This window comes from Malaclemys terrapin, chromosome 1, assembly GCF_027887155.1.
Source record: "Malaclemys terrapin pileata isolate rMalTer1 chromosome 1, rMalTer1.hap1, whole genome shotgun sequence".
NCBI lineage: Eukaryota > Metazoa > Chordata > Testudines > Emydidae > Malaclemys > Malaclemys terrapin.
In genome coordinates this window covers 109,361,328-109,384,241 of record NC_071505.1, presented here as the reverse complement: position 1 = coordinate 109,384,241, position 22,914 = coordinate 109,361,328, and the positions used below count along the sequence as shown (strand labels likewise).

Here is a 22,914-nt window from a genome sequence, read left to right as displayed (position 1 = left end):
CAGAAAGCTCTCCTTCATGTACTCCCAAAGCTTTTGCAAAAGGTTTCTGGGGAGGGCTGCCTTATCCCGTCCGCCATGGTAGGACACTTTACCACGCCAGGCCAGTAGCACGTAGTCTGGAATCATTGCATAACAAAGCATGGCAGCATATGGTCCTGGTGTTTGCTGGCATGCAGACAACATCCATTCCTTATCTCTCTTTGTTATCCTCAGGAGAGTGATATCATTCACGGTCACCTGGTTGAAATGGGGTAATTTTATTAAGGGGACATTCAGAGATGCCTGTTCCTGCTCGGCTGAACAGAAATATTCCCCGCTGTTAGCCATGCGGTGAGGGGGAGGGGTGAAGTGATCATCCCAGAGAATTGGGTGTGGGGGCAGGGAGGGGGGTTAGTTGGGTTTGTGCTGCATGTTAACCCGGAAACCGCAGCCCCTCCTTTTACATTGCAAACCCATTTTAAATGGCCAACCCAACGGGTGCTTGGTATGGGAAATGAGGGCGCTGCTGTTTGAAACCATTCCCACATGTTATGAAGATTAAAAAAGCCAAAAGACTGTGGCTTACCATGGCTGCCTGCAAGCCGAATTCTGTTGCCTGGCACTGCGTGAGTGATCTCTCACACCAAACCGACAGGCCCTCAATATAAGAGGAAAAATGCGACCTTGTAACAAAAGCACGTGCTGTGTAATGTGAACAGCAAAATTTAACGTGAAAGAGTGTACCCATTTTTCTCTAAAATGTGTCTTTTTTAACCACCTCTCCCTTCTCCTCCACCAGCTGCAAATGTTTCTCCTTCACAGAGGCTAGTGAAGATTAGAAGGAGAAAACGGCGGACTCGGGATGATATGTTCTCAGAGCTCCAGATGTCCTCCCACGCTGACAGAGCACAGCAGAATGCGTGGAAGCAGTCAACGTCAGAGTGCAAAAAAGCACAATATGAACGAGAGGAGAGGTGGCGGGCTGAATCACGGGCTGAAGAGAGCAAGTGGTGGGCCGAAGAGGATAGGTGGCGTCAGATTCCTGACAGAAGGCAAAAGTCGATGCTCCAGCTGCTGGAGCATCAAACTGATATCCTCCAGCGTATGGTTGAGCTGCAGGAAAGGCAGCAGGAGCAGAGACTGCCGCTACAGCCCCAGTGTAACCAACAGCCCTCCTCCCCAAGTTCCATAGCCTCCTCACTCAGACGCCCAAGAACGCTGTGGGTGGGCCTCCGGCCACCCACCACTCCACCCAGGATGATTGCCCAAGCATCAGAAGGCTGGCCTTCAATAAGAGTTAAAGCTTTAAACTGCAGTGTGTCCTTGTACTTCCCTCCTTTCCCACCCGGCGCTTCCCTCCTCCCCCACCCCTCCCGGGCTACCTTGGCAGTTATCCCCCTATTTGTGTGATGAATTAATAAAAAATGCATGAATGTGAAGTAACAATGACTTTATTGCCTCTGCAAGCAGTACTTGAAGGGGGGAGGAGAGGGTGGTTAGCTTACAGGGAAGTAGAGTGAACTGGGGTAGGGGGCGGGGTGTTCATCAAGGAGATGTTTCACACCGTAGCCTGGCCAGTCACAAAATTGGTTTTCAAAGCTTTGCTGATGCGCACCGCGCCCTGCTGTACTCTTCTAACCGCCCTGATCTCTGGCTGTGCGTAAACAGCGGCCAGGCGATTTGCCTCAACCTCCCACCCCGCCATAAATGTCTCCCCCTTACTCTCACAGATATTGTGGAGCGCACAGCAAGCAGCAATAACAATTGGAATATTGGTTTCGCTGAGGTCTATCCGAGTCAGTAAGCTGCGCCAGCGCGCTTTTAAACGTCAAAATGCACATTCTACCACCATTCCGCACTTGCTCAGCCTATATAGGCTATATAGTTGAACAGGTCCTGACTACTGTCCAGGCTGCCTGTGTACGGCTTCATGAGCCATGGCATTAAGGGGTAGGCTGGGTCCCCAAGGATAACTATAGGCATTTCAACATTCCCAACGGTTATTTTCTGGTCCGGGAAGAAAGTCCCTTCCTCCAGCTTTTGAAACAGACTAGAGTTCCTGAAGACGCAAGCATCATGTACCTTTCCCGGCCATCCCACGCTGATGTTAGTGAAATGTCCCTTGTGATCCACCAGGGCTTGCAGCAGCATTGAAAAGTACCCTTTTCGGTTTATGTACTCGGTGGCTTGATGCTCCAGTGACAAGATAGGGATATGGGTTCTATCGCCCCACCACAGTTAGGGAATCCCATTGCAGCAAAGCCATCCGCTATGACCTGCACGTTTCCCAGAGTCACTCCCTTGATATCAGCAGGTCTTTGATTGCGTTGGCTACTTGGATCACAGCAGCCCCCACAGTAGATTTGCCCACTCCAAATTGATTTCCGACTGACCGGTAGCTGTCTGGCGTTGCAAGCTTCCACAAGACTATCGCCACTCGCTTCTCAACTGCGAGGGCTGCTCTCATCCTGGTATTCTGGCGCTTCAGGGCAGGGGAAAGCAAGTCACAAAGTTCCATGAACGTGCCCTTACGCATGCGAAAGTTTCGCAGCCACTGGGAATTGTCCCCCACCTTCAACACGATGCGGTCCCATCAGTCTGTGCTTGTTTCCCGGGCCCAGAATTGGCGTTCCACGTCATGAACCTGCCCCAGTAACACCATGATTTGCACATTGCTGGGGCCCATACTTAGTGAGAGGTCTATGTCCATGTCAATTTCTTCATCACTCTCGTCGCCGCGCTGCAATTGCCTCCTTGCCTGGTTTTGCTTTGGCATGTTCTGGCTCTGCATATACTCCAGGACAATGCGCGTGGTGTCCATAGTGCTCATAATTGCTGCGTGATCTGAGCGGGCTCCATGATCCCAGTGCTATGGCGTCTGGGCTGAAAAAAGGCTCGAAACTATTGTTTGACGGAGGGAGGAAGGGAGGGGTGAGTGACAACATGTGTTACAGGGAATTAAAATCAACAAAGGTGGCTGTGCATCAGGGAGAAACATAAACAACTGTCACACAGAATGGCCCCCCCAAAGATTGAACTCAAAACCCTGGGTTTAGCGGGCCGTTGATTTCACGGAGGGAGGGGGAAGCAAATGAATACAGAACAAATCTGGTCCATTTACTGTTTGGATCCACTCCATCTATCTTTTACATCTTAGGCTGGCAGCAGACGGTGCAGCATGACTGATAGCCATCGGCATCTTCTGGGTGCTTGGCAGAAGATGCTGCATTACGATTGCTAACCATCATCGTCAAGACGGTTCAATAGGACTGCCGGCAGGACTGAGTCTCCAGGAGACAAAACATGTCTGTCCAGGCACCTCTGACCGAACTCACTGAGGAGTACGACGACGACGGCTACCAGTCGTAATACAGCATCTGCTGCCAAAAGGCAAGGAGCTGCTGCTGTATAGCAATGCAGTCCCACATCTGCCAGCACCCAGATAGCCGATGACGGCTATCAGTCATACTGCACCATCTACTGCCAAAAGGCAATTAGCTGCTGTTGTGTAGCAATGCAGTACCACGTCTGCCGGCACCCAGATCACATATGGTGACGGTGAGCTGAGCGGGCTCCATGCTTGCTGTGGTATCTTGTCTGCACAGGTAACCCAGGAAAAAAGGCGCGAAACAATTGTCTGCCGTTGCTTTCACTGGGGGGGGGGGGGGGGGGCGGGGAGGCTGACGACATGTACTAAGAATCCCCAGCAACACTGTTTTTGCCCCATCAGGCATTGGGATCTCAACCCAGAATTCCAATGGGCGGCAGAGACTGCGGGAACTGTGGGATAGCTACCCACAGTGCAACGCTCTGGAAGTCGACGCTAGCCTCGGTACTGTGGACGCAGTCCGCCGACTTAATGCACTTAGAGCATTTTGTGTGGGGACACACACATTCGACCTTATAAAAACGATTTCTAAACAACCGACTTCTACAAATTCAACCTAATTTCGTAGTGTAGACATACCCAAAGACAGGGCCGGCTCCAGGCACCAACGCAACAAGCAGGTGCTTGGGGCGACCAACGGAAAGGGGCGGCACGTCCGTCTCTTTGGCGGCAATTCGGCGGTGGGTCCCTCAGTCCCTCTAGGAGGGAAGGACCTGCCGCCAAATTGCCGCCGAAGAATGAAGCAGCGGGGTAGAGCTGCCGCCGAAGTGCCACTGATCAAGGCTTTTTTCCCCCCCCCGCTTGAGGCAGCAAAACACTGGAGCCGGCCCTGCATAAAGAAATGAGGAGGAACAGAGAAGGGTGGGAGGGACAGGTTTAGGAATGGCCTCTGGTTACCTTGTTCCAACCAGTGACACCCTCCAAGCAATCTAATCCAATCCTCCACACAGAGGTCTTGATTACTCAATGTGTCATTCACACCTGCAAGAAGGAAATTCAATGCTTGTTGGGACTGTTTGTACTTTTTATAGCTTCATGAGACACCTCTGCCTCTGCTGCAGAATGTAGCACAGTCTATGCAAGAACAGCTGATATTTTCAAAATCCCTAACCTCTGAATTTCATGGGATTCAAGGATTGCTTTTCACTTTGTTAACTATCTCTTAGGTGTTAACGTAAGGGAGAGCACCGGGTAGTGCAGCTCTCATTCCTCTTCTAAAAGCAGAGGAAAAGCTCCCCTGATGCTTCTGGCTTGGACTCTGCTCCCTGGACATTTCCCCTCCACTTTAGATGGTGACATGAAGATTCGCCAGGCAAGGGAATGTGAAATGAAAGCAGCAGGAGCTGGTGTCTGACTGGGCAGTTCCTACAGTTTCCAGGCTTTCCACCAGGGGATGGTACAGAAACAGCATCTGATGAGACAAGATGTGGTGGGCCAGCCAGAAGCCCTCTATCCACCTCCGTGCTATGAAGTCAGTGGTGTTGTGTGTGAGCATAATTCAGAGCAGATAATTTGGCTTCCAGTGTTCTATTGAGGAAGGGCTTCAATTTCCAGAACAGTCAGTTCAGCACCTTTCCTGAACAATACATTCCATTTAGTAAAAACAAAGCTACTCCATCTCCAGCACTCAAGTTGGAGGAGGCACCTGACTGCAAAGCTTTTCCACTAACAGCCCCAAACCAAAGAGTTTAGCTCCTGTCAATGGTGGGGGTAAACAAACTGTCTATGACTCCTCAGATTACTTCCCAGAGGGTCAATTTACTGCCTGTGGCAGCTTGTTTCAAATGATGACAGACGTACCCTGGGTGAGAAGAGCTGCCCATCACTGACCCACTGCTTTGCTTTCCCTATGTTGTTTGCAGCTCATGCCAGTTTCCTTGTTTTTCCTCACTTGATTGTGAACATGTTCATTTAACGATCCTAAAAATCCCAATCAGACAAACAAGTTATTTTACTACTGCCAATGAGATGTCACATTCCTATCAGTCAGACTTGCAGGCAATAAGCAATAGCTTGGAAAATGAAATGCGATCAGAAACTAACATCTTAATTGAACTGAAATCTGGGGTGTGTGTGTGTGCAGTGATTGCTGATTTGAGCATCTCTCTCAAAGCAGTGGACTCAGTCCTTCAAGGATGATGGTCCATGCTCTAATTTGCTACTTTGCTGCATTCCCTTCTGTAGCAGGGAGGCCACCCTGCTCCTGTAAAACAGCCCTGGAGAGGGCTACAGCTGGGAAAAGAAAGGCTGATTGGGGGAAGCAGCCACAGCTGGGGTCACGTCCCAGTCAGGCCAAGGCTGGCCCTATAAGAGGGCTGAGGGCCAGAGACTGGGACAGACACTCTCTCTAGCTTCATTGAGAGAGAAGGAGCTGGCTGCCTGGGAAGCTGAGAAGGGTCTCTAGGGTGGTGCAGTGCTGGGGAGCTCCTGCCTAGCAAAGCTGCAGGCCAAGCTAAGGGCCCACAAAAGGGTACTAGGGCTGCAGAGGGGCAGCCCAGATATAGGCAGCGGCAGCTGGTCCACCCCCCCCTTGCCAATGATGAGTGGTTTATACACTGCAGTCTGCCCCAGTGAGCAGGTGCTAGATGATGACTGGCAGTAGCCACTGAGGCAAGGGGAGGATAGAGAGTTTGGGGCTCCCTTGGGTGGGGAGACCCAGAGACTGTGAGGGTACTGCAGAGGGCAGAACCCTGAGAGAAAGGGCACCAGGGTCGGGGAGGGACATGGGGGCAGTGATACCAGACACCTCTGTATTCTTGGGGAATCAGGGTGCAGTATCCAGCCTGACTCATGAAAGACACATCCCCTCCCCCGCCAGCCTCTGCTTAAACCAAAACCCATCAGAGGAAAAAACTTGCAGAGAGCAGCTAAGGGTGACACACCTAGACCGCTACTGACAAGGGTGACAAGATTAAGACATCCCCATTAGCATACAGAATGAAGAGCAGAGACAACTCCCCTAGCCTCATCTGCATGAAAGATGGGACAGGAAGACATCTCAATTTACATACAGAATGGAGAAAAGGGAACCACACTGAACTCTGGGACCAGAAAAAGCAGGGAAGCACTGCATCATGGGAATCTCTGCTCCAGATGCTAATGAACCTATGTCTGCACACACCCAGCTCAGCAATTATCAGACCAATTCTAGTAATGAATCCTTAACTGATATCCAAATACTGAAGCAGCCTAGTTGCATTGTGAGATCCCTGGAAGAAAACACCACCCATAGCCAAGAGTGATCAGCTCCTATTGGCTAGCCTAAAGAAAACCCTTGAGTCATCAGCTTACCTATAAACAAATCTAGTGTTCTCCCTTGAACAATTGTAATTTCTCTACAAAAATCCCTACTCACCCTCCAGTCAGGGTTCTGATGCTTAGATCCAAACTATGCATCAGTTCCACTGGAACTCCATCTTCTCCTGACTGATAGTGCTGGGGGCTCTGCCTGTCTCCAGCATTCAGGACCCTCAGCTACCACCATCATCTGGGAACCCTGACCAGTTCAAGCCTCATGGAGTGGGTGAGATCCCCCCTCTTTCTCTCTCTCTGTTTTCCTTTCTACCTTAGGTATTAACCTTTAATAATGTATGTTATGTTGGTTTAGGCTCTCCTTGTGTAGTTATCACTATTATTCAATAAATAACTTTTATGGTTATCTTGGTCGCTTCTCTTTCTCTTGCTGAACTTTACTCTTTTGTGTTTTTAGCTTCCCCCATTCACTCTACAGCAACACTTTTACCTAAGCTAAAGATCCCTGCAGTGCCCAAAATACTGTGGGGTTTGCTCATCAAGTAGGTTACTGCCAGTACAATTGTGATGTGAGAGTGGGGATAGGGACGTGCTGAATCTGGGACGCATAAGAGTAACAGCTTGAAAGTGCTGCTTGACCCAGTCCATGGAGCCCAGGGGCATATAAGGAAAGGCAGCTTGAAAGTGCTGCTTCATCCAGCCCAGTGAGTCCAGAGACATATCAAGGGTCAGCTTGACAGTGCTGATTGACCCGGTCTGCTCAGACTTGCTCTGTTAATGTATATGTGGGTGTGTGTTCATCCAGTTCTGGGGCTGGAGTAACCCAGCCCTAGGGAACCTAGGTCCTGCAGGATAGCTCCATTGGGAGGGGACTTGCAGAAGGGAGAAGTAGAGCTCCATATGAAAACACAAGTGACACAAGCAGTACATTGATAGGATTACAGAATCCCCTTCCCCAGAAGAGTAACCCAAATAAATGAGCATACCCCAAAGTAATGGGCACATCTGGTAACAGCAGCGGCAGGCAAGCTACTGGCCTGCAGAGGGTGCTCTGGGCTGGAAAGAGCTAATTCCCAGGCCCACCAGCAGGAGGCGCCGTGCCAGTTAGTCATCACCCACCACATCTTCATTCATGGAAAGTCTCCTCACTCCACTAGAAAATAGCCCAAACCAACCACCTCAGTCCAAACATCTGATCCAGACTGCGTGTTCTGAATTGAAACTCTGTGACTCAAACTCATCTCTCAGGGCATGTCTACATTACATGCTGGATTGACAGGCAGCGATCGATCCCGTGGGGGTTGATTTATCATGTCTAGTCTAGACGTGATAAATCGACCGCCGATTGCTCTCCTGTCGACTCCGGTACTCCGCAGGGTGAGAGGCGCAGGCGGAGTCAACAGGGGAGCGTCAGCCTTTGACTTACTGCAGTGAAGACACTGTGGTAAGTCGATCTAAGTACGTTATTCATATAGCTGAAGTTGCGTAACTTAGATCGATTTCTCCCTCCTCCCGCCCGCAGTGTAGACCAGGCCCTAGTCTCCAACCCTTCTCTCTAAGTTTACACTCAAATGGACATTTGGAACCTGATCCTCAGCAGATGTAAACCAATGTAGATCCATTGAAGTCAATGGACACTGATTTACACCAGCTGAGGATTGACCTTTTCAGTGTATATTTTTAGGACCTAATTCTCATCTCACTAAGACTCATTTACACTTGTTTAAGTCCATTGAGTTTGGCAGAATTACTTATGTGAGAGGAGGATCAGGCCTTAGTTTCTATACTTCTGCTTGTAGGGCCCATACCATTGTGAGGTCATTTGACAACTTCTCCCCTCACACTACAAAAATGTTGTGGGGAAACAAAGCTTGGAAGGAACTGGGATGACTTCAGCCTCGCTCTGCAAAATGGATTCTGATGGCTGGAGCAGCAGTGCAGCACTACAGCATGCTCATCACTTGAGCTCTGCTCTGTGAGTAGTGGAAATGGGGGATGGGAGTGTTTCTGGTGACTCCAGATTGGCCTGGGGGGTGAGCTCACTTCTTTGGAAAGTATTCCATGGTCATAAAGGAAGTATCAGCTGGGCTTCAACACATAGGCTATTCCATAAGCACCATCTAGAGACAGTTGAGAGAACTCAGTCACAAACCTAGCAATGGAAATGCTGATCTACAGTAGGCCCCCTTCCAACCCTAACAGTTCTAGGATTCTCTGCCACTGAAAGAGAGAGTCTAAGCTCTCTTGCCTGGAAAATTACTGAAAATGAATTGCCCGTGGGTTTTAAAACAAACAGGGAGGCTGTTGCATCAGAAAAGTTGCTAATATAAATGCTGACTGCTAATATAAATTGCCCGTGGGTTTTAAAACAAACACGGAGCCTGTTGCATCAGAAAAGTTGCTAATATAAATGCTGACTGCTAATATAAATTGCCCGTGGGTTTTAAAACAAACACGGAGCCTGTTGCATCAGAAAAGTTGCTAATATAAATGCTGACTGGTATCCTGTTGTGCCTTGCAGCAGGTCTTTCCACCTGGGAGACTGGGAAGGAAGGGGATCCAAAAACAAAAGAGAAGACTGAATAGCTCTGAAAACCTCCATTCTCCTTCAGCTCTCAGGGGTCTCAGAAAAGACCACCACAATGGAGTCAAAACCAAAGCTGCCTCTGCCCCAACAGGTGGAATGTTTACTGAGCTGTACTAGCCCAAGGGAAACAAACGCTATTTGTTTTTCATTCCTACCTTTGATTTCTTTTCAAACAAAACAGGTCTTTGTAGGTAATGAGGTAGGAGGAAGAGTCACAGATGAACTTCTGTTACTGTTGGCAGTTAGCATGGTCCTCCCCACCATGCCAGGAAAATAGGACTCTAGATTACTAAGGTGTTGAGGGAGACTGAGCTCTCCGAGCACTCCTTGTATATGCACATTTGCTCTGCCCAGCTGCACTGCAGCCTAGTGCCATCTATCTCTGTATTCATTCTAGCGTTTTAAAAGTACTATCTGATCACCGGTCCACATAAAACCAAGAGCAAGGTCCCTAAGCAGGCTTCATGGAGTCTACAGCGGGTCTCCCTTTTTAGGGACAAAACGCTGTTTGAAGTAACCTGTTTTGTGTTTTTTAGAGATGTTATTAGATTTCCTTATTTGGGGGGGGGGGGGGGAGGCTGGTAGGGGTGACAGTGTTGTGAGTGCCTTTCTTAATATGAAAAGGCTTTCATCCAGCACAAGGACTTTTCCCATGTGCTAGTGCAATTCATACCTCCAGGAGCAGAGGAGGAAACAGAACACAAATCACAATAAGGTTTACTTGCTCATTGTCCTGGTCTCTTTACTTTCTTGCTCTTGCCGCTTGTGCCTTCCCACCATCTCCTCACTGCTAGTATGAAAGCTTTTTCTTTGGTGGCTCATGACATCTGAAACAACCTCTGCCTTATGACTCTCTTTTGAAATACCTCAAAATATCCCATTTTGAACTCTTTGTCCAGGTCTCATCATTCCACCATTCCTCTGTCATTTAGAAGTTTGCATTCAAGGGATACAGTTTTAGACACTTGATGGATAGATTGTATAGAAGATATTATACAAAGTAAAATTGTATTGCACTCTATTTCCATTTTCTGCAGCAAACCCCAATGAATGCCCCTAGTTGTAAAAGCTGTCCATAGCTGAAGGTCAGTTTAAATCAACAGGATTGATTATGGAGCTATCATAGCTAGGAGGATTAAACCTCTATCATTGTTAAAAGCAGCAGTTCAACAAAAAAAAAATTATTTTACCCAAGAGAACAGAGTTGACATACAACAGGTGGGCCCAGTGTAAAGCCCAGCTCCTGCAATGAACTCTGTGAAGGTGGACACCTGTGCCGTCATGGAGCTCATTGTTGGCTCAGGTTTTGATTTTCAGAATTTAGGCCCCGATCCCCTTGTCTCTTAAAACTAAGAATCAAACGATTTAAGACGTGTGTGGGAAATGGGATGCTTAAAAGCATTGATAGTTAAATGGGCCAAAGTGGGGTTTGAAGAGGGACAGCTCAGATTTGGCCCAAAATGTATATTTGTGTAAAACCCAAACAAACAGGCCATCAAAATGTTCCTATAATTAAAAAAAATCCACTCATGGAAATAGTTGTTTTCAAATAAACACCTGCAATAACAGCATTTCCCAAACTTTTGAAAGCTCAGTCCTCTTCAGACAAATGAAACCAATTGTACCTGCTTACAACCCAGCTGGGTTGTTAAGGGCCTCCCCAAAACGAGCAATGACTCAGATGTAAATCTTCAAAATATACTTCATCTCCATTTTAACAGGCTTTGATGAACAGTGACATAGCTAACATGACTGACATTTAAAGTACCATGGCATCTGAGTTAGCACCCACCAAAATGAAGGAACAGGACAACTCACACCACAGAGTTATTGTTCCAGGCTCTTTGCAAACTCAGGTAAACATCGCTGCATGGGTTACACTTTGAAAGTTTTGTTTGCATCAGAACAGCTAGAGGCTTACAGTTTTTAAAAACGAAAGCTAAGACTCTGGAGAGCATTGCAAAGCTTGTCTGCAACCAAGGCTAATCCTTTATGCATATGCCCCACTGTGGGAAACACCATTGGATTAGGACCCAATGCTTTTGCAGACTGGAGAACCTGAAAATAAAATTGACTAAAAACAAATGGGAAACCGACTTCTTTGATTTTCGTGGCCAAATGGGGAAGAAATGCAAATACGAAAGAAATAAGGATCAGAAAACAGTGACTGTAAAAGGGATCGTTAACATCCTCCAGTGTTCTAATCTGTGTTACCAATACAGTGAAGGGGATGTGTTTGTTTAGAAGACAGATTAGTCTGATAGTGTCCCGCGTTTATGATAAGTGGGTGGGTCCTCGCTCTGTTTGCAGGTGTTCTCCAGAGGGCAGCAATACCGGGCGGAGGAAGGAAGGCCCAGATGGCAGGAAACACATAGGATTCCCCATCCACGTCAAAAAGCAGACAAAAACGCTGCACCCCGTCACCTTTCCCTCTCCCTCCCCAGACAGCACGCGTTTCCCCCACCTATCCCCCCCGCCCCAGTCTCCGGCGGGCAGAGTCCGAGCTAGGCAGGGAAGAGCGATTCCTGCTTTCTGTGGGCAGCGATACCACTCGCCGACGCTGGGAGGTAGCAGCCCGCCGTGCCCCGGTCCCGATGAGCGCAGGGCTCTGCCCCGCAGCTGGCGGCCGCGGCGCGGGGACCGCAGCTCCGCCCTCGTCCCATTCCGCTGGACGAAGCTGTGCAGCGAGCTGCGGTGGGGCCACATGGCAGAGAGGGAGGAGGGGCAGGATCAGGACTCCCCTCCTGGGCCGGGAAGGCTCCGCACCCCGGCAAGTCCCGCGGTCCCAGCCCTGCCCGCCTCGCCCCTGGGGAGACTCACTGTGGTTCAGGGGGTGCCCGCTGGTCTCCGCCGACGCCACCAGCTCCAGGTAGGCGGCCCAGAGCCCCACGGTCAGCACCCCGACGGCCAGCAGCAGCCAGAACCGCCTCCGCAGCACCTTCCCCAGCGGGCGGCTCCTCATCCCGCTGCTCAGGTCGCCCAGTGCCAGCCTCCCGAGGGGCTCCGGGACATGCTGTGCCCCGGGGGGGGATCCTGCCTCAGCCTTCACCTGCTCCCCCCACAATCTCTAGCTCGGGCTCCCCCTCCCGGCTCTGCTCGCCCCCTGGCTCTTTCCTGCCCCTTTCCCTCTCAGGCGCTGGTGCCCGACTCCCACCCTGTCCTTCTCTGCAAGCGCGGCCGCTGAGCCCGGCTTCCCAGTCTCCTCGAGCTCTGCAGCCCCAGGCACACCCCTCTCCAGGGGCGGGATCTCGAAGGGACTCCAGCCTCCTTCTCTGGTTACAGCGGCTCTTCTCCCTTGTCTCTCTCGCGCCGCGCTTGGCCCTGCTGGTGGCTCAGGCGGGGGAGCCCTGGGCTGGGCGTCAGCTGCCCCGCGCGAACCACATTCGCCCTCCCCCTGCCAGCCACCCCCGGCGGGCTTTCCCTGGGGCCTGGCAACCTGGGTGCGGAGGGAGAGGATCCCGCTATGTGTCTTGCGCTGCAGGGGGGGAAGGACGAGGGGCCTGTCCCAGTCACCGGACAAGGCTATAAAAGCCTGGGGCTGGGGGATCCTCTCCCCGAGAAGGTTTTGGCTAATCCTTGCCCTTAGTGCAATCTGGTGCTTTCTCCGAGAGGGGGGGAGGGAGAAGAGGATGTTCTTGGGGACAGCCCAGCCACAGAGGGGAATGTGCTCCCACAAGGCATTCTCTACTCCCCCTCCCATTTGCCCCCTCAGATCAGCAATGGAGGTTCCTTAGTGCATGCAGGGGGACATCTCCCACTCTTTGGAGTCCTAGGTGGTCTGATTTTTCAGAGGTCCTAACCACCCACACAGCTCCTGATATTGAATTCAGGGAGCTACAGGTGCCCAGCACCTATGCAATTTTGCAAATCAGGCCAGTGCAGACTGCTCTTTACCCAGTGTTGTTGATTGGCTGCAGTGGCACATTTAAGCGTCAGTTTTTTGCCTACCCAATTTCAAATGTGACTTTTGGCCACTGTTCAAAAGGAAGAGTCTAGCTAAGATCCCAGGGTCCTGGCAATTTATTTCATGGCTGGAATCCCCAGCACCAGCCACTTACCCATAAGGTGCCGTGGACAGTCTCATCTGGTCAGTGAAGCTCATTCAGGTGTGAGAATCTCAGAGAGCAGCTTTTGTCGACTATGGGAAACTTGTGACAATCTGTACCTTGGGGGAACACCCTGCACCCCCATGTTCATCCTTATAATATGATTGTGTGGTATCCAATGCAAAGTTTGTCACGTTGGGTGTCCTCGGAAGGCTCATAATGCATTGAGCATTGTTGTTATAGTAATGTTATTGGTTGTAATTTCTTGTATATAGTTGTGAGGCTGAAAAATATATCCTCATGGCTTAAAACAAGCCCAGGCAAAACTCTCCAAGAGCAGAGGGGCAGTTAACATCTCATCAGGGCATATATGGGACAAACCGAGCCCAGCCTCACAGGAACACAGGACACTGATTGGCCTAGGCAGCAACAAAGGATCTGTTGGACTCTTGAGTGAGTCACATCCCTTCCCTTGGTTGGATTGGGACTACCTTGAGGTAATGCTCACTGGACTTTGAAGGGGGGGGAGGGGCGGGAAGGGACAAAACATGATAAAAGGGAGAGAGAGATTTGCCATGCTTGCTCTCTCTTCCACCTCAATGTACAGACACCACCACCAAGTGACTGATGCGCTGATCAAAGGGGAGAGCCTGGCTGAAGGGCAACAAGCCAGCCTGTGGTGAGAAGCATCTAAATTTGTAAGGGCATTGAAAGTGTTAAGATCAGCTTAGAATGCATTTAGCTTTTATTTCATTCGACCAAATCTGACTTCTTGTGCTTTAACTTATAATCACTTAAAAATCTCTTTTGTAGTTAATAAATCTGTTTGTTTGTTCTGCCTGAAGCAGTGCATTTGGTGTGAAGAGTGTCAGAGACTCCCCTTGGGATAACAAGCCTGGTACATATCATTTTTTGTTAAATTGATGAACTCATAAGCTTGCAGCGTCCAGCGGGAATAACTGGATACTGCAAGATGGAGGTTCCTAGGGTTGTGTCTGGGACCGGAGATATTGGCTAGTGTCATTCGGTTGCACAATCCAAGCAGCGGCTGGCCAAAAGTGCTCACTAATGTAGCTGGGAGCAGCTTACAGTCTATTGGCTGTGCATGAACAGCCTGGGAGTGGGGGTTCTCACAGCAGAGCAGGGTAAGGCTGGCTCCCAGAATCAAGGATTGGAGTGACCTAGCAGATCACTGGTCCAAATAACACCCCATCATCACCAACCCTTTATAATTATTTTTAGAACCAGTAGAAAAATGTTTGTAAATTTCCCTGGTGTAGACATGGGCTGAGTGTGAAGAATCAAGCTGGCCACACAACAGTCATATTAGCTGAATCCATTTTTATAGTGGTTTCAGTCTAACGTGGGTTTAAGATGCTCCTCAGGAGGGATGAGGCTATTGGCATGTAACTATGTTTAAAATGCTGTTATCTAAAATGGACTGCACCTCATTTCTCTGATTGGCATGGGCCAGGTAAAGTGTCCTTTGTATTGTATTCACACCTACAGACCCCAGCCAGGGATTGGAGCCCTCTTTGTTCTAGGCACAATACATACATAATGAACCTGTGTTAGATTGAACCCATTTTTAAAATGAGTTTCAGCTAACGTGGACATTGGAGGGCACAGGAGGCCTCTAACTTCTTTGTGTGGTGTTCTGCCCGAGTGGGAGGACAGGAGAGATGAAACTTGCTTTATGTTTAGCTACAAGCAAAGTGCTGGGGCCCTGCAGGGAGCATTATGGGGCATGCAAATTAAATGGCTAAAATCACATTGAAAAAAAGAAATGTCTTTTTTAAAAATCATTGTAGTGCCCCAAAGCCATTCCTTTACAGCAGTTTAGTGAAACAAGAGGTGGCTTCACACCCTAGCGTTGCTTGCTGCTACGGCAGAAAGAATAAGAGGGGGGGAAGGATTATCTGCTCAGATTATTTTGAGATTGATTTGCCCTAAATTATTATTGCATTTAATAAAATGATGCTGGAGGCCCTCTGTCTATTAGTTATTTAGCACAGATGATGTACTTGGTGCAGGACAGTACACAAAAATAAAGACAGCTGCTGCCCCCAAAGAGCTCGGAATTTAAAAAGCAGACATAGAAGACAGGATGCACTGGAAAATTGAGACGGGGCTGGGGGAAGGAAGATTAATTCTATTTAATTATAAACCCACTTCTTATGAACAACAGGTCTGTGAGTGCCTCATGACGTTGTAAAAGGAGTTTCTCTCTCTCGGTCCTTATCCAGAGGGCTTTTATTGTGGGAAATTTACAACAATAAGAGATTTATATTTTGTTCTGGAGGTGGAGAGAATTGAGGTTCGGGTCTCATTTGGAAGGGAATTCTACGGGCTGACAAAATAGCTTTGTTGCCTGTGCCTCCAAATCTCACCCTTGTGGATGGCTCTTCCAATCTTCCTATGGAATGTGGCTGTCATGGGAAGTCACTGCTGCAAATGCAAAGTGACTGCTCATGCATGTGGGGTCAATTCAATGGAGGTCTGTCATAGGTTTCACCCCCACTCTGGACTTTCACCTGCATGTGAACCTCTAAACTGAATTACCAACTTAGATCTGGTTTTGCTGCCACCACTCCCAAATTCTAACTTCTTTCCCTGGGTAGCCTTGAGAGACTTTCACCAATTTCCTGGTGAACACTGATCCAAACCCTTGGATCTCAACACAAGGAGAATTTAACCATCCCCCCTCCTTTCCCCACCAATTCCTGGTGAGCCCAGATCCAACCACCTTGGATCTTAAAACAAGGGAAAAAAAAATATATCAATCAGGTCCTTAAAAAGAAGGCTTTTAATTAAAGAAAAGAAAGGTAAAAGAAAACCCTCTGGGAGAGATTAGCATACCAGCTACTCTCACAGAGAACAGATTTAAAACACAGAGGATGTTCCCCTGGGCAAAAACTTAGTTACACAAAAAATACCCAATTTGATTATTCCCTAATGCCCAAGGGAAGTTACAAAGAAGATAAACATAAACCTATTTATTTCCTTTACTAATACTCACTACTTGATAAGAGGCTGAATTCTGGAGCTTTCCCACTCTGGTCAAATCTTAAACTGAAACTAAACAAAGGGAACTTCCCTCCTTCCTTTTGAGCCACCTTGTCCCCCCATTGGTTCCTCTGGTCAGGTGAACTGCTTAACCCTTTACAGGTAAAAGAGGCATTAACCCTTAACTATCTGTTTATGACAAGGTCTTTGAACAAAAGGACTGACTCTTTAAACAATATCACCCATGATTTACTGGTGAGCTAATGTAGTGAGCGAAGTACAGGGTGATGTGCTCTAGGTTGCCTGTGTTACTAAGCCAGCAGGCTGCTGCATTCTCAACTACCTGAAAATGCTTCACCCTGAAAAGCTTCATTCCTAGGTACAATAGCTATATTGGAAGTCACAAATGTGAAGTCACAACGATCAAAGTCTGAATCTGCCACTGTAGGGTGCAGCCTCCTAGTCAGCTGTTGGTGGAATTTTAGCAGACCTTGCTGTCTGGATATCCAGTAGCCATGAGTAGTCCTAAGAAAACTTGAGCCTGTGAGCCATCTTGATGATCTGAAAGGTGGACACCAGGGATGATATAGTGGTGATGGTGAGTTCTTTGTAGTATTTCCCTCTCTCCATTAGCATTAATGCTATCTTGTTTGGGTTTATCTTCAGCCAGGTGCTCCTCATTCAGGCACTGATCTCTCTCAGGAGAGGCCCTTGTCCATCAGCACCAACAGTAATAATTCTGTGTGGTGGTATGAATCCCATGTGGGAAAGAAGCCTTTTATGAGCAGTGGAGAGGGGAAAGTTGAAATAGGCTCTTTGCTAGGTTCTCTATTAGCTTGTTCAGAAAGGGGAGGTTAGACACTGGGGCTGGCGTTGGCATAGTTGATTTCCTTGAGTAATGGTTTCTTCAATACTAGTCAAAAATACTGTACGTTTTAACGGGGTGGGAGGCATAGTTCCCTCTTCAAAGGAAGTGTTAATAATCTGTCAGTTGAACCAGCTAGAATTTTTTGGTTAATTTCTTGATCATAAATGCAGCCTTTGAATTGAGGGCCTACTCTGTAGCTATACTATACAGGCATTGTGATGGGTTGGATCACAGAAACCCCCTTGGGACTACCAACTGATGTGCTGAGACTACTTCTAACCGGTTTTCCCTGCCAGCTTGGGACTCCAGAACCTTGCCTGTTTGAGCCAGACATGCTAGCCTGCTATAAACCCAGACCCAGGTCTAAACATCCTGCAAAAGCTGCAGGTTTAACTGAAAACAGCTTAAGAAGTGTTCCTGTCTCCATCACCCAGATGCCCAGTTCCCAATGGGGTCCAAACCCCAAATAAACCTGTTTATGCAGGGTAAACTCATAAATTGTTCGCCCTCTATAACACTGATAGAGAGATATGCGCAGCTGTTTGCCCCCCCCAGGTATTCATACATATTCTGGGTTAATTAATATGTAAAAAATGATTTTATTAAATACAAAAAGTAGGATTTAAGTGGTTCCAAATAGTAACAGACAGAACAAAGTGAATTACCAAGCAAAATAAAATAAAACACGCAAGTCTAAACCTAATACAGTAAGAAAACTGATTACAGATAAAATCTCACCCTCAGATGTTTCAATAAGTCTCTTTCACAGACTGGATGCCTTCCTAGTCTGGGCACAATCCTTTCCCCTGGTACAGCCCTTGTTCCAGCTCAGGTGGTAGATAGGGGATTTCTCATTATTGCAGCCCCCTTTGTTCTGTTCCACCCCCTTATATAGCTTTGGCACAAGGTGGGAATCTTTTGTCTTTATGGGTCACCACCCCTCCTTCTAAATGGAAAAGCACCAGGCTTAAGATGGATTTTAGTACTAGGTGACATGCTCACATGTCCTGTGAGACCCCAAGCCTTCATTCCTCCCAGCCTGACTTACAGGAAGGCCTGCAAGCAAACAGAGCCATACACAGTCAATTGTCGTGGTTGTTGGGAGCCATCAAGATTCCAAACCACCATTAATGGCCCACACTTTGCATAATTACGATAGGTCCTCAGAATTATATTTCATATTTCTAGTTTCAGATACAAGAATGATACCTACATAAAAATAGGATGACCACACTCAGTAGATTATAAGCTTTATAATGATACCTTACAAGAGACCTTTTGCATGAAGCATATTCCAGTTACATTATATTCACACTCATTAGCATATTTTCATAGAATCATATAGAGTGCAACGTCACAGGCATCTTTGCTTCCCTTTCATCATGGTTTTGCTTCTAGTTACCAAATCACTGTTTCTACAAATGGCTTTTAGCTCTGTGCCAAGACCCCTCCTCTGCGGAGTTGCAAAAAAGTTTCAATTCTCTGCCTTTTTTCCTTTCTGTGTACCGCTCCCATTTCCGTCATATTTTCACTAATTACCAGCTATATACTGATGATACCCAACTATACAACTTTCAGCAGCTCTACTGACTCTTTTTTGCCCCTCCATTCTGTATGATGGTCTCAATCACATTATGTCTCAACCACATAAACTTGGGGCTTCATCTCAGCTTCCTTAATCAAAATGCCTCAAAGGCAGAAGTGTTTCTCTTAGGCAAAAGCAGCATCTTAAAACACAACTCCTTACCTCCCTTCTTGACTCAGACTTCCTATTTGTTTCCACCATCTATACCACAGTTCACCTGCTCCTTATACAACTCCTGTATCTGTAATATCCATTCATTGCCACTGTAGTAGTCTCGGCCGAGGTTCGGCCCTCAGCGGGGCTGTGGGGTATCCCACCGCCTCGCTCTGGTCTGCTGTCAGTCCTGGTCCAGCGGTAGTGTGGGACAGCAAACACACAGTTAGGGGCTGAGCCAATAGGTCAGCAAAAGCCCCAGGCCCTCAATCCGGGCGGTGCAGCAACCACGCAACCTGGAGCTCAGGTCCTCAAGCTGGGGCTGAGTCACTGTTTGTGGCAGCCCAGGCCCTAGGTCAGGGTGGGGCAGCAATCAATTAGTCAGTCTGGAACCCAGGCCCTCAAGCAGGGGCTTAGTCACTGTTTGTAGCAAAAGACCCCAGCCTCTCTAGGCCAGGAGTAAGGGGGAGTCTGCCACCTAAGGAGTAGGTGGGACACAGGCCCTCCCACTCCACTGCATCCCAGCCCGGGACCCTAGCAGTGGCAGAAACTCACTGCTGTCACTGGGGATCCTGGCCACAACACACTGACATAGGCTCTGGCAGTGCTGCAGCCAGACTGGGATTGGCTGCCCCCGGGCTACTTCCACACTCCCCCTCATATGGTACCTGGGCCTTAGTAGTGTCCTCGGTGCTCTCCACCAGCATCGGTTCCTCCGGGTAGGTAGCAAGGGGTAGGTTCGGCTCCTCCTCGGGGTAGCTGGTGAGTCAGTAGGCCGGTCACGGCCTGCTGCTGTCTCCCAAGTGGGAGCTCAGCCACAGACGTCTGCTCTCTCCACCAGCTTGTTCTCCAGTGAGCCTGGCAGGCGGGCTTTTATACTTCCGGGTCGGCGCCGTGACCTCTGAGGGGCGGGCGCTGGACCCGGTGGCTCCGCCCACGTTGGTATTAGGGGACGTTTGGCCCTCAGCGGGGCTGTGGGGTATCCCACCGCCTCACTACAGCCACCTATTACCTCCTAGGCTTGTGTATACTTGAAAGTTACATCAGCATAACTACATGTCAGGGGTGTGAAAAAACACACCTTGTTCTGACATAGCTGTGCCGACATTACCCCCAGTGTAGATGCAGCTGTGTTGACAAAAGAAAGCTTCTGTCGATGTAGCTGATGTTGTTTGGGGTGTCATAACTATAAAGGGAAGGGTAACAGCCCTCCTGTGTACAATACTATAAAATCCCTCCTGGCCAGAGACTCCAAAATCCTTTTACCTGTAAAGGGTTAAGAAGCTCAGGTAACCTGGCTTACATCTGACCCAAAGGACCAATAAGGGGACAAGATACTTTCAAATCTTGGTGGGGGAAAGGCTTTTGTTTGTGCTCTTTGTTTTGGGGGTTGTTCGCTCTTGGGACTAAGAGGGACCAGACATCAATCCATGCTCTCCAAATCTTCTGAACAAGTCTCTCATATGTCAAACTTGTAAGTAACAGCCAGGCAAGGCGGGTTAGGTTTATCTTTGTTTTCTCAACTTGTAAATGTACCTTTTGCTAGAGGGTTTACCTCTGTTTGCTGTAACTTTGAACCTAAGGCTAGAGGGGGTTCCTCTGGGCTCTTTGAATTTGATTACCCTGTAAAGTTATTTTCCATCCTGATTTTACAGAGATGATTTTTTCCTTTCTTTCTTTAATTAAAAGCCTTCTTTTTAAGAACCTGATTGATTTTTCCTTGTTTTAAGATCCAAGGGGATTTGATCTGGACTCATCAGGAATTGGTGGGAGGAAAGGAAGTGGGGGAATGATTAATTGCTCCTTGTTTTAAGATCCAAGGGGTTTTGGATCAGTGTTCACCAGGGAATTGGTGGAGGAGTCTCTCAAGGCTACCCAGGGAAGGGAGTTAGCACTTGGGAGTGGTGGCAGCAAAACCAGATCTAAGCTGGTAGTTAAGCTTAGAAGTTTTCATGCAGGTCCCCACATCTGTACCCTAAAGTTCAGAGTGGGGAAGGAACCTTGACAGGGGAGGTGGTGTTCCATTACTGGCAGAAAAACCCCTTTTGTCAGTGTAGACTATGTCTATGCTATTGGGCTACGCTGGCATAGCTATGTTGGTATAGTCTCCGTAGTATAGGTATACTCCTTCACACCACTGCGTCAGCACTCCCCACTCCCTGCCCCATTTGCTGAAAGCTTCATTCATGCTTTTATCTCCTCAGGCCTTGACTATGGAACTCCCCACATCCCAGCTGTAGAGACACCAGAATTAGTGTTGCCAGGTTTTCGACCAGAACGCCCTGTCGAAAAGGGACCCCGATGGCTCCGGTCAGCACCGCTGACCGGGCTGTTAAAAGTCTGGTCGGCAGTGCTAAGGCAGGCTAGTCCCTACCTGTCCTGTCACCGTGCTGCGCCCTGGAAGTGGCCAGCTGGTCCAGCTCCTAGGCGGGGAGCCGAGGCTCCGCGCGCTGTCTCCGCCCCAAGCACTGGCTCCACACTCCCATTGTCTGGGAACCACAGCCAATGGGATATGGGGGGGCAATGCCTGTGGGGGAGAGCAGTGTGTGGAGCTTCCTAGCCCCCCTGCCTTGGAGCTGGACCTGCTGGCTGCTTCTGGGGCGCAGCACGGAGCCAGGACAAGCAGGGAAACTGCCTTAGCCCCACTGCGCCGCTGACCGGGAGCCGCCAGAGATAAGCTTACACCGCAAGCCCCTGCCACAGCCCTAAGCCCTCCCCCCAAACCCGGAGCCCCCTCCTGCACTCAAAACCCCTCATCCTCAGGCCCACCCCAGAGCACACACCCCTAGCCAGAGCCCTCACCCCCCCTGCACTCCAACCCCCTGCCCTAGCCAAGAGCCCCCTCTCACACTCTGAACCCCTCAGCTCTGACCCCACCCCAGAGCTCATACCCCCTCCTGCACCCAACCCCCTGCCTCAACCCGCAGACCCATCCCACACTTCAAGTCCCTCAGCCCCACCTCCAAGCCTGGAGCCCCCACCTGCACCCCAAACCCCTCATCCCCAGCTCCACCCCAGAGCCCCCATCCCCAGCCCAGAGCCTGTATCCCCCCCACCACCGCAACCCCCTGCCTCAACCCGCAGCCCCTTCCCATATTCCAAATCCCTTGGCCCCACCCCCCAGCCTGAAGGCCCCTCCTGCACTCCAAATCCCTCATCCCCAGCCCCACCCCAGAGCCCAACCAGAGCAGCAGGGCCGGCTCCAGGCACCAGCCGACCAAGCACGTGCTTGGGACGGCACCTTGGAAGGGGCGGCCAATCTTGGGGTGGCGGGGGGCGCTTGGGGTTTTTTGTTTTTCTGGGTTTTTTTGGTTTGGTGGGGCGGCGCTCGAGGTTTTTTGTTTGTTTGTTTTTGTATGAGCGGCACACAGCACTGGGGGAGCGGGGGCTTTGGCAGCGCGGCGCTGGGGGTGGCGGTGGTATGGGCGGCCCGGTGCGGTGATCGGGGGGCGGGGCAGGGGTTTGGGCGGCATGGCACTTGGGCGGGGACGGGGGTTTCGGCAGCGTGGCGCTAGGGGGGCAGGGGTTTTGGCGGTGTGGCGCTTGGGGGGGGCAGGGGGGTCGGCGGCGCAGTGCTCAGGGGGGGTGTTACGGTGGGGCGGCGCTCTTTTTTTTTGCATGGGCAGCAAAAAAGTTAGAGCAGGCCCTGCAGAGCCTTCACCGCCTCACATCTCACCCCCTGCCCCAGCCAGTGAAAGTGAGGGAGGGGGAATGTAGTGAGCGGGGGGTGGAGCCACAGGGAAGGGGCAGGGCTAGGGTGTCTGGTTTTGTGCGATTAGAACGCGGGTTCTCAAACTTCATTGCACTGCAACCCCCTTCTGACAACAAAAATTACTACATGAGACCAGGAGGGGGGAAATGAAGCCTTAGCCTACCCAAGCCCCCAGTTAGGGTGGTGGGGGGCCAAAGCCAAAGGACTTCAGACCTTGGCGGGGGGGCCTGTACCGTGAGCCCTGCCATCCAGGAATGAAGCCGAAGCCTGAGCCCCACAGGTTTCAGCTTTGGCCCTGGGCAGTGGGGCTCAGGCTGTGGCTCCGGGCAATGGGGCTC

At 49.6% G+C, this 22,914-nt stretch overlaps 1 protein-coding gene and 1 long non-coding RNA gene across 4 annotated transcripts in view; one reads left to right on the top strand and one right to left on the bottom strand.

Annotated features, from left to right (window-relative positions):
* The window catches only part of B4GALNT3 (beta-1,4-N-acetyl-galactosaminyltransferase 3), a 124,919-nt gene extending 112,548 nt beyond the window's left edge, over positions 1-12,371 (bottom strand). The window contains exon 1 of the mRNA XM_054035005.1: positions 12,027-12,371. Coding sequence (XP_053890980.1) covers positions 12,027-12,168 — 142 coding nt within the window. The 5' untranslated portion in view covers positions 12,169-12,371. The remainder of the gene's footprint in view (positions 1-12,026) is intronic.
* The window catches only part of LOC128840713 (uncharacterized), a 28,890-nt gene continuing 17,870 nt past the window's right edge, over positions 11,895-22,914 (top strand). For all 3 annotated transcript variants that reach the window (XR_008445694.1, XR_008445695.1, XR_008445693.1), the window contains exon 1: positions 11,895-12,075. This is a non-coding gene — a long non-coding RNA (uncharacterized LOC128840713). The remainder of the gene's footprint in view (positions 12,076-22,914) is intronic.